Here is a 12,430-nt window from a genome sequence, read left to right on the forward strand (position 1 = left end):
ATTCCAGCAGGAATCTCAGTACGCTTCTTCACTCACTGGTTCAAAATCTGGGAACTCCCTCTCTGACAGCACTGTGGGTGTACCTACACCACAGGGACATAAACGGTACAAGAAGGCGGCTCACCACCTTCTCAAGGGCAGTTAGGGATGGACAATAAATGTTCGCCAGGTCTGCAGCACCCACATCCCATAAACACATTTTTAAAAAAGTTACCGGGGGTACCTTTACAAATCTGTAGTTTCAGTTTTTCTGCCATTTCGTCCATGGTGCCGAAGTCTTTTGCGTAATACAAATATTCGTCTTGTGGGAATGAAGCAATTTGTTGTAGTTCTTCGTGAGCTCTCTTACCAACCCCAACAGCATATATACTGATACCTGTCGAGACAATTTCCGCAAGTATATTATCTTGTTTCTCTTTTCCTTCTGCCTGTCATAGAGACACTGCAGGTTGATCTGGAATATATGGACTGAAAGGGTGGATGGATGCAGATTTGATAGGAACTTTCAAAGGAAGTTAGATGAATACGTAACGAAAAGCTTGGCAGATTGGGCTGCTCTTTCAAAAAGTCAGAGCGCTTGGCCCCACACTTGATGCATTGACATGAGTACCTGGAGGACCCAACTCAAATGAATCATAGAATCATAGAATCCCTACAGTGCAGAAGGAGGCCATTCAGCCCATAAAGCCCACACCAACCCTCTGAAAGAGCCACCTGCACAGACCCACTTCTCCGCTCTATCCCTGAAATCCCACCTAGGGGCAATTTAGCCAGGCCAATCTACCTAACCTGCACATCTTCGGACTGTGGGAGGAAACCAGAGCACCCGGAGGAAACCCACGCAGACACGGGAAGAATGTGAACACTCAACTTAGATAGCCACCCGAGGTTGGAATCGAACTGCGAGGCAGCAGTGCTAGCCTCTGTGCCGACAAGAAACACAGTCATGAACATATTCACAAGTCGAAGTCCGAATGCCGATTAATCCTCAACTTGCAATTAATTTCCGGGGATGTTGTAAAGGTCACCAATGATGCATTGGAAAGGATGGTGTAACCATATAAATTAACTACCCTTACTGCAGTTGCTTTTAAATTTTAGTCTCTGAAATGTGACAACTCGTCAGAATTAGGCAGGGACCTAGTCAATACTAACCTGGTGAAGCTACAACACAGGACTACTTGTGTGCGAAACAGCGTAAGCAGCGAGTGGATGATCCATTTCGGCCTCGTGGGGAGGTCCTCAGCATCACAGATGTCAGTCATCAGCCAATATGATTCATTCCACGTGATGTCAAGAAACAGCTGAAGGCACTGGATCGTGCAAAGGCTATGGGCCTGATAATATGACGCATGAAAAACACCTGACCTACCTGCCTAATCTCATTTGCCAGCACTTGGCCCATAGCCTTGAACGTGTTGACGTGCCAAGCGCTCATCCAGGTACATTTTAAAGGATGTGAGGCATTCCCCCTCTACCACCCTCCCAGGCCGTGCATTCCAGACCGTCACCACCCTCTAGGTAAAAATTTCCTCAAATCCCCCCTAAACCTCCTGCCCCTCATCTTGAACTTGTGTGCCCTCGTAACCCACCCTTCAACTAAGAGGAACAGCTGTTCCCTAACCACCCTGTCCATGCCCCTCATAATCTTGTCCACCTCGATCAGGTTGCCCCCTCAGTCTTCTCTGCTACAGAGAAAACAACCCAAGTCCATCCAACCTCTCTCCATAACTTCAATGTTCCATCCCAGGCAACATCCTGATGAATCTCCTCTGCACTCCCTCCAGTGCAATCACATCCTTCTTGTAGTGATCTTTACATGGGTAGGGGTTAATGGGAAATTGAAAGATCACTAGGGGGCAGCACGGGCGCGTATAAAAGCAGATGCAAGCGGCTCTCTGCCTCTCTTGGTGATTATATTGTGACGAGAGCAGGAGCATAGATCTAGCTCAGGGCTGCTAGTGTGGTCAGACATAGCTACTGTATATAAACGCTGTAACCTTTCTACTGGTATTGATCTTAAAGTAAGAACTCATGCAGTTGTTAAATTCTGTTACTCAATAAAACTTTCAATAAGAACATAAGAACATTCTTTCTGAATCTACCCTGTCTAATCCTGTTAATTTTGTATGTTTTTCTATGAGATCCCTTCTCACTCTTCGAAACTCGAATGAATATAATCCGAACCGACTTAGTCTCTCCTCGTATGACAGTCCCACCATCCCAGGAATCAGCTTGGCAAACCCTCGCTGCACTTCATAGCAAGAACATCCTTCCTCAGAGAAGGACACCAAAACTGCCCACAATACTCCAGGTGCGGCCTCACCAATGCCCTATACAATTGCAGAAAAACATCTCTATTCCTATACTCAAATCCTCTCACTATGAAGACCAACATACCAATTGCCTTCTTTACTGCCTGCTGTACTTTCAGCAGCTGATGCATGAGGACACCAAGGTCTCGCTGAGTATCCACCTCTCTCAAGTTACACCCATTCAAATAATAATCTGCCTTCCTATTTTTCCTACCAAAGTGGATAACCTCACATTTATCCACATTATACAGCATCTGCCATGCATGTGCTCACTCTCTCAGCCTGTCCAAATCCCGCTGAAGCATCTCTGCAACTTCCTTACAGCTCACCCTCCCACCCAACTTTGTATCATCTGCAAATTTGGAGTTAATATATTTAGTTCTCTTGTCCAAATCATTAATATCTAATGTGATCAGTTGGGGTCCTAGCACAGATCCCTGCGGTACCCCACTAGTCACTGCCTGCCAATCAGAAAAAGACCCATTTATTCCAACCTCTTGCTTCCTTTTTGCTAACCAGCTTTCTATCCATCTCGAGACACTACCCATGCGCTTTAATATTACATATTAATCTGCTATGTGAGACCTTGGCGAAAGCCTTCCAAAAGTCTAAATAAACCACATCCACCGGTTCTCCCTGGTCAACTCTACTAGTTACAGCTTCAGAGAATTCTAGTAGATTTGACAAGCATGAGTTTCCTTTCGTAAATCCATGCTGAATTTGTCTGATCACACCACTGCTTTCCAAATGCTGTGCTGTGAAATTCTTGATAATGGACTCCAGCAACTTCCCTTCTATCAACATTAGGCTCACTGGTCTATAGTTCCCTGTTTTCTCTCAACCCCCTTTTGTGAATAGCGAGGTTATATTTGCTACCCTCCAATCTGTAGGAACCATTCCAGAGTCCAAAGAATTTTGGGAAATGACTACCAATGGATCTACTATTTCCAACGCAGCTTCCTTAAGTACTCTGGGATGAAGATTATCAGGCCTGGAGATGTGTCCGTCTTCAACCCCATTAATTTCCCCCAAACCATTTCTTTACTCGTGCTAATTTCCTTCAGTTCCTCACTAAAACGTGCATTTCTCAGAACTTCGGTACGTTATTCATGATAGAAGCGAAGTATGAATTTAGTTCTTCAACCATTTCTTTGTTCCCTGATATGAATTCAACCATTTCTGACTGTAAGGGGCCTACATTAGTTTTTATCAATCCTTTTCTCTTTACATACTCGAGGAGAATACTGAGATTCAGGCTACTAGACTAGAAGGGCTTGAGGTTCATAAGGAGGAGGTGTTAGCAATTCTGGAAAGTGTGAAAATAGATAAGTCTCCTGGGCCGGATGGGATTTATCCTAGGATTCTCTGGGATTCTAGGGGGGAGATTGCTGAGCCTTTGGCTTTGATCTTTAAGTCACCTTTGTCTACAGGAATAGTGCCAGAAGACTGGAGGATAGCAAATGTTGCCCCCTTGTTCAAGAAAGGGAGTAGAGACAACCCCGGTAACTATAGACCAGTGAGCCTTACTTCTGTTGTGGGCAAAATCTTGGAAAGGTTTATAAGAGATAGGATGTATAATCATCTGGAAAGGAATAATTTGATTAGAGATAGTCAAAACGGTTTTGTGAAGGGTAGGTCGTGCCTCACAAACCTTATTGAGTTCTTTGAGAAGGTGACCAAACAGGTAGATGAGGGTAAAGTAGTTGATGTGGTGTATATGGATTTCAGTAAAGCGTTTGATAAGGTTCCCCACGGTAGGCTACTGCAGAAAATACAGAGGCATGGGATTCAGAGTGATTTAGCAGTTTGGATCAGAAATTGGCTAGCTGGAAGAAGACAAAGGGTGGTGGTTGATGGGAAATGTTCAGACTGGAGTCCAGTTACTAGTAGTGTACCACAAGGATCTGTTTTGGGGCCACTGCTGTTTGTCATTTTTATAAATGACCTGGAGGAGAGCGTAGAAGGATGGGTGAGTAAATTTGCAGATGACACTAAAGTCGGTGGAGTTGTGGACAATGCGGAAGGATGTTACAAGTTACAGAGGGACATAGATAAGCTGCAGCGCTGGGCTGAGAGGTGGCAAATGGAGTTTAATGCAGTAAAGTGTGAGGTGATTCATTTTGGAAGGAATAACAGGAAGACAGAGTACTGGGCTAATGGTAAGATTCTTGGCAGTGTGGATGAGCAGAGAGATCTCGGTGTCCATGTACATAGATCCCTGAAAGTTGCCACCCAGGTTGAGAGGGTTGTTAAGAAGGCGTACGGTGTGTTAGCTTTTATTGGTAGAGGGATTGAGTTTCAGAGCCATGAGGTCATGTTGCAACTGTACAAAACTCTGGTGCGGCTGCATTTGGAGCATTGCGTGCAATTCTGGTCGCCGCATTATAGGAAGGATGTGGAAGCATTGGAAAGGGTGCAGAGGAGATTTACCAGAATGTTGCATGGTATGGAGGGAAGATCTTATGAGAGAAGGCTGAGGGACTTGAAGCTGTTTTCATTAGAGAGAAGAAGGTTAAGAGGTGACTTAATTGAGGCATACAAGATGATCAGAGGATTGGATAGGGTGGACAGTGAGAGCCTTTTTCCTCGGATGGTGATGTCTAGCACGAGGGGACATAACTTTAAATTGAGGGGAGATAGATATAGGACAGATGTCAGAGGTAGGTTCTTTATTCAGAGAGTAGTAAGGGCGTGGAATGCCCTGCCTGCAACAGTAGTGGACTCGCCAACACTAAGGGCATTCAAATGGTCATTGGATAGACATATGGACGATAAGGGAATAGTGTAGATGGGCTTTAGAGTGTTTTCACAGGTCGGCGCAACATCGAGGGCCGAAGGGCCTGTACTGCGCTATAATGTTCTAACATAAGAACTAGGAGCAGGAGTAGGCCATCTGGCCCCTCGAGCCTGCTCCGCCATTCAATGAGATCATGGCTGATTCATTCTGGACTCAGCTCCACTTTCCGGCCCGAACACCATAACCTTTAATCCCTTTATTCTTCAAAATACCTCTGGACGACTTCGAGCCTTCTTCATCAAGGTGCAGAAAGCCTCTGCCGCAACTGGATTGAGTAACGCACGTTACGTACAGTAGTGCTACCAAACACACTACAGTAAGGTAACAAAAGACTTCTTCTAATGTGGCGACCAGAATTGCACACAGTACTCCAGCTATGGCCTCACCAAAGTTCTATACAACTCCAACATGACTTCCTTGCTTTTGTAATCTATGCCTTGATTGATAAAGACAAGTGTCCCATATGCTTTTTTCACCACCCTATTAACCTGCCCTATTATGATGAGCCATGAAGAGAGGCTGGATAAGCTCAAGTTGTTTTCTTTTGAGCAGAGAAGGCTGAGGGGCGACCTAATTGAGGTGTATAAGATTATGAGGGGTATGGACATGGTGGCTAGGAAACAGCTGTTCCCCTTAGTTGAAGGGTCATTAACGAGCGGCATAATTTAAAGGTGAGGGGCAGGAGGTGTAGAGGGGATTTGAGGAAAATGTTTTTCACCCAGAGGGTGGTGAGAATCTGGAATTCGCAGCCCGGTGTAGTGATATCCTGGTTGTGTTGTAATGCACCGAGTGACCATTAGGAGTCTCACTAGTATATAAGTGAATGTTAAAGTCAGCTGACATCTTAGACTGGCTAGTGGAAGTCAAAGAGAGGCTGCCTGTGCATGGTTTTACAATTTTTTCATCTGTTCTCTTGTTTACCCACACTTAATGTTAACAAATCGTTTAGAGCTTTAACTACAAGTGTTCTTGTAATAAATAAGGCCATCCGACAAGAACATTGCACCTGGGAGGGCAGTAGGGATGGGAAACCTCACAACCGTTAAAATGTATGTGGGTGAACACTTGAAATGTCTTATCATTCAAGGCTATGGACCAAGTGTGGGAAAGTGGAATGTGTAAAGGGCTTCTTCTGTACTGTATGATTCTATGACTCGATACAAGGTATTGTTGGATATTATTGGAATGCAAGAGACATGGAAGTCAGTTAGCGCGCAGCAGGTTTCCACAAACAGTTAACTCATGAGGCAAAGGTCACGATCTGATCGAAAGGGTAACAGGAAAATACTTCTTCCTGTTGAACCATTCTGAGCACACGGGGCCCAGTTTAAATGTCTTATTCAAAAGGCAATGCAGCAATCGCAGCACGGCACAGAGCTGAGATATCTTGTTACTGACTTTCACATGTGGGAAAAGCCATAGGTGATTATTGTGGGGTATGTCAGTTTGTTGCACCGCTCCCTCTGCAATTGGAAACTGATATTCCTGAATAATCAGAATTTAAACGAGTTAAAGTAAAGAATGGAGTTCTGGAACGCGCTGCCTGAAAGGGTGCTAAAAGCAGTAACTCTCCAAAGGGAATCAGATAATTACTTCCAAAAGGAAAGATTTGCAGGACTTTGGGGAAAGACTGGGGTAATGGAAGCTCTTTCAAAGGAGCTGGTAGGGGGGACTGAACAGCCTATTTTTGTTTTAAAGAAAATGCATTGGTTTTATGCAACAGATGCCCCAACATGCTTTGCATCCACAGAAAGACGTTTAAGGTGCAATCACCATTGTAATAGGGGAAACCCGGCAGCTTGTTTTTACACAGCAAGCTCCCATTAACACCATGCGCTAATGACCAAATTTTCTTTACTCAGAGAGTAGTAAGGGCGTGGAATGCCCTGCCTGCAACAGTAGTGGACTCGCCAACACTCAGAGCATTCAAATGGTCATTGGATAGACATATGGATGATAAGGGAATAGTGTAGATGGGCTTTAGAGTGGTTTCACAGGTCGGTGCAACATCGAGGGCCGAAGGGCCTGTACTGCGCTGTAATGTTCTATGTTCTATTTAGTTTTTTTATTGATGTCGATTGAGTTATAAATATTGGAGAGGGTGCTCTGCAGAATTCCGCGGCTGCTCTTTGAAAGACTGCCTTGAGACTTTTTATGTCTCCCTGAAAGAGGAAATGGGGCCTTGTTTTAATGTCTCATCCACCAGACCGCACCTCTGACGGTGCAGCACTCCCCCAGTACTGGCACTGGAGTGCCATTATTGTGGTCAAATCTCTGGAGTGGCCCCGAAGCCACAACGTTCCGACACAATGAAAATGTCAGCGGTGTGGGAGAGTGCCCTCGTTGGCCACCATTGTGAAATGCGAATTACCATTCCGCTTTGCATTGGCCGCCCATCCCGCGATGTCAACGTGTTCGCGTCCGTCGGTGAACACGATCGCGATCTTTGGGACGTTCTCCGAAAGCGTTCTCGCCCCTTCGGCCACCCTGAAACTGCTTTTGAAGATCTGCCTCAGAGCCAGTCCTGTCATGGACCCTCGGCCGATGTATTTCGCCTGACTCACTGCTGCCTTGACCTCGTTCACTGTGCTGTATCGTCTGAGAGGGAATTCGGTCCTCACTTTAGTGGAGTACTGCACCAGGCCCACTCGAGTTGCGTTCGGCGCAACTTCCAAACCATCCACGATGTTGTCGACAGACTGCTTCACCGCCTGGAAATTCTTTGCTCCAAGGCTTTTGGACCCATCAATGAAGAACACGAGGTCCATTGCTCCACTGGTACACTCTACATCGGCCAAACAGAAAAATATACATTAAGCATACCTCATGGGCAATACACAGCCGTAAACATCGTTATAACATGAACCTTTGACAAAAGAAGGTACTGTGTTGGAGCTATAATACAGATCTAACCAATCTTCACAGAGAGAAAGCCTTACAGCCTTGGTTCAAACATAGGAACAGGGGTAGGCCATTCAGCCCCTCGAGCCTATTCCGCCATTCAATGGCTGATCTGTGGCCTAACCCTACATACTTGCCTTTGGCCCATATCCCTCAATATCCTTGTTTAACAAAAACCTATCTATTTCAGATTTAACAACTGATCTCGCTTCAACTGCTGTTTGTGGGAGAGAGTTCCAAACTGCTACCACCCTTGGAGTGAAGACGTTCTTCCTAACATCTCTCCTGAACGGTCTGGCCCTAATCTTTAGACTATGCCCCCGAATTTTATATTCTTCAGCCAGTGGAAATAGTTTATCTTTATCTCCCCTGTCTTTTCCTGTTAATATCTTGAACACTTTGATCAGATCATCCCATAACCTTCATAAATTCTAGCAAAAGCAGGTCTAATCTGAGTAATCTCGCCTCATAATTTAACCCCTGTAATCCAGGTATCATTTTTGTAAAACTACTTTGCACTCCCTCCAAGCCCCAAATATCCTTCCGAAGGTGTGGTGACGAGTGTAGCAATAACAAAAGAGCTAAATTGCAGAGATGAGATGAGTGACTGCCCTTGACATCAAGGCAGCATTTGGCCAAGTTCGGCATCAAGCTGCCCTGGAAAACTGGAGGCAATGGGAATTAGGGGGAAAACGCTCCACTTTTTGGAGTAATTTCTGGCACAAAGGAAGATGGTTGTGTTTGTTGGATGTCAATCATCTCAGCCCCAAGGCATCACTGTGCAAGTTCCTCCGGGTATAGTCCTGGGGCCAACCATACCCAGCTGCGATATAAAATGGCCTTCCTTCCCGTACCAGCCTCCCTGAATAGGCGCCAGAATGTGGCGACTAGGGGCTTTTCACAGTAATTTCAGTTGAAGCCTACTTGTGACAATAAGCGATTTTCATTTCATTTCATTTCAACATATGTTCAAAGTGCTCAGTACTATTTGCAACTCCTCAACGGCTGAAACAGTCTGTGTCCGCTTGCAGCAAGACCAGGACAACATTCAGTGTTGGGCCAGTGCCTGATGCAAAAGTTACTCGCCAGTTCAGTGCCAAGAAGTAGCCATGTTCAATAAGAGAGAATCTTACCACCTCCTTTTGACAATCAGTGGGATTACCATCGCTGAATCCCTCCCCATCAAAATCCTAGGAGTTACGACTGATGAGGAACTCTAGTGGAGCAGCCATATAATCACTGTGGCTACAGAGCAAGTCAGAGGTTGGGAATTCAGCAGCGAGTAGATGTAGGAAGGATGTTCCCGATGGTGGGTGTATCCAGAGCCAGGGGGGACAGTCTGAGGATACGGGGTAGACCATTTTGGACAGAGATGAGGAGAATTTTCTTCACCCAGAGAGTGGTCGGCCTGTGGAATTCATTACCACAGGAAGTAGTTGAGGCCAAAACATTGTTTTCAAGAAGCAGTTAGATATCGCACTTAGGGGGTGGCATGTGGCGCAGTGGTTAGCACTGGGATTGTGGCGCTGAGGAACCCTTGACAAAAGAACGTAATGTGTGTAGAGCTATAATACAAATCTAACCAATCTTCACAGAGAGAAAGCCTTACAGCTTTGGTTCAAACATAAGAACAGGGGTAGACCATTCAGCCCCTCGTTCCTGTCCCGCCCTGGGTTCGGATCCCGGCCCTGGGTTACTGCCCGTGTGGAGTTTGCACATTCTCCCCATGTCTGCGTGGGTTTCAACCCCACAACCCAAAGATGGGCAGGTTGGGTGGATTGGCCACGCTAAATTGCCCCTTAATTGGGGAAAAAAATAATAATTGGGTACTCTAAATTTAAAGAAAAAAAAAAGATATAGCACTTTGGGCAAAGGGGATCAAAGAATATGGGGGGAAAGCGGGGTTAGGCTATTGAGTTGGATGATCGAAGGCCGAATAGCCTCCTCCTGCTGCTATTTTCTATGTTTCTATGAGTAACTCGCCTCCTGACGTCCCCCCCCAAAGCCTGTCCACCATCTACAAGGCACAAGTCAGGAGTGTGATGGAATATTCCCACTTGCCTGGTTATATGCAGCTCCAAAAACAGTTAAGGAAATAGCTACCATGCAAAACGAAGCAACCTGCTCGTTTGGCACCCCATCCACACCTTAAACATTCACTCCCACCATCACCGACACACAGTGGCAGCCGTGTGAACTATCTAAAAGATGCACTGCAGCAACTCACCAAGGCTCCTCTGACCGCACCTTCCAAATCCATGACCTCGACCACCTAGAAGCGCAAGGGCAGCAGATACCTGGGAACATTACCATCTGGAAGTTACCTTTCAAATCACTCACCAATCTGATTTGGAAATATATCGGACGTTCCTTCACTGTCACTGGGTCAAAGTCCATGCACTCCCTCCCTAACAGCACTGTGGGTGTACCTGCACCACATGGACTGCAGCGGTTGAAGAAAGCGGCTCATCGCCACCTTCCCAAGGGTAACGAGGGATGGGCAATATTTCTGGTCTTGCAGTCTTTGCATCTCAATAACAAATAATCATAGAATTTACAGTGCAGAAGGAGGCCATTCAGCCCATCAAGTCTGCACCGGCTCTTGGAAAGAGCACTCTACCCAAGGTCAACACCTCCACCCTATCCCCATAACCCAGTAACCCCACCCAACACTAAGGGCAATTTTGGACACTAAGGGCAATTTATCATGGCCAATCCACCTAACCTGCACATCTTTGGACTGTGGGAGGAAACCGGAGCACCCGGAGGAAACCCACGCACACACGGGGAGGATGTGCAGACTCCGCACAGACAGTGACCCAAGCCGGAATCAAACCTGGGACCCTGGAGCTGTGAAGCAATTGTGCTAACCACTATGCTACCGTGCTGGCCTTTTGGACCTTTTGGAATGTGGATGTGGATTGTGGATTTGAACTGCAGCTCCTCATGGCAGTGAGTTGAGCTAATGTACTGCCCTCATGCTGCAGACTCTCTGTAATATGCTGAATTTACTTAATGCATTGATTCCGAGAGGGGAGGAACAGGCAGACAGACCCACTTCTATTCAGCGAAGCTTCATGATGCCACCTCGCTCACACACTCTCACTCTTATGCCCACACAGACACACTCCAAGTCTTTCAATCACCTCTGTACCAGGGCCAAGTGGCAGGAACCAGGACAATGCAACAGGAAACAAAACTCATACACTGACCCGAGAGATGCTTAGATAACTGCAGGGAATGTTTGGAATCCTATATCCCAGAGGACTCAGGAAGTTCAGTCATTATATTTAAGAACGTTGTAAATAGAGTTTTGGACTTTCAGGGAATCAAGGGCAGGATGGTACAGCTGAGTTGGAAGACCAGCTGTGATCTTATTGAATGCTGGAGCAGACTGTGTATGTCTTTATGCCTGTTCCTATTTCTAATGATTGTGATGGATATACTCCTGGGGAGAGAGACACCCACAGACTCACGGTGACAGAGAGTGAGGAATAACACAGATTCAGCAATTATTGAATAGCTCCAGATACACATCATGGGGTTTTCACCAGTTAATGCTAAGGATGGGATTGGTGCCCCAGTCAACCCTACACAAAAAATAAGCAAACTCAGATCAAAAAATACCATTTTGTTGCTGTAAATCTTGATGTTGCTCCAGCTAAGTTAGGTCTGTCCATTGCTGCTGAGGTGGGCTAAACAGAGTGAGTGGGCGGGGAGAGCAACGGTGGAACTATCGGGCCAGCTGACATGAGGGCAGCACGGTGGCAGAGTGGTTAGCACACTTGCTTCACAGCTCCAGGGTCCCGGGTTCGATTCCCGGCTTGGGGCACTGTCTGTGCGGAGTTTGCACGCTCTCCCCGTGTGTGCGTGGGTTTCCTCCGGGTGCTCCGGTTTCCTCCCACAGTCCAAAGATGTGCAGGTTAGGTGGATTGGCCGTGCTAAATTGCCCTTAGTGACAAAATTGCCCGTAATGTTGGGTGGGGTGACTGGGTTATGGGAATAGGGTGAGGTGTGGACATGGGTAGGGTGCTCTTTCAAAGAGCCGGTGCAGACTCGATGGGCCGAATGGCCTCCTTCTGCACTGTAAATTCTATGTCTATGTCTATGAGCTTTCTGCACACCAATCAGGCTCAATTCTGGAGCTTCCTGATCTCTCTCTGACTGAGCATTGCAATTATAACATTGTTGATTCGGCCAACATCACCAACCAAGACCCCACTGCTGCTAACTGCAATTCAGTGATGAATCTAGATGTGGTAAACCACTGTTAGTATATTATATGTATTGTGGTAAATTGTTACTGTACTACATGTATTGTGGTAAACCACTGCCTGATGGCTCCACCTCCCCTCGGGCTCAGTATAAAGGTGGCTGACCTCCGGCACTGCCTCAGTTCAGGATCAGAGGCCAGGAG

The 12,430-nt window shown here is 46.2% G+C and overlaps 1 protein-coding gene across 1 annotated transcript in view; it reads right to left on the minus strand.

Annotated features, from left to right (window-relative positions):
- LOC140385867 (cartilage matrix protein-like) overlaps window positions 1-12,430 on the minus strand; it is a 42,724-nt gene that overhangs the window by 5,793 nt on the left and 24,501 nt on the right. Inside the window, exons 6-7 of the mRNA XM_072468470.1 lie at window positions 7,484-7,897; window positions 224-376 (exon numbers count right to left, since the gene is read on the minus strand). Coding sequence (XP_072324571.1) covers window positions 224-376; window positions 7,484-7,897 — 567 coding nt within the window. The remainder of the gene's footprint in view (window positions 1-223; window positions 377-7,483; window positions 7,898-12,430) is intronic.

Source organism: Scyliorhinus torazame, chromosome 11, assembly GCF_047496885.1.
Source record: "Scyliorhinus torazame isolate Kashiwa2021f chromosome 11, sScyTor2.1, whole genome shotgun sequence".
Lineage (NCBI taxonomy): Eukaryota > Metazoa > Chordata > Chondrichthyes > Carcharhiniformes > Scyliorhinidae > Scyliorhinus > Scyliorhinus torazame.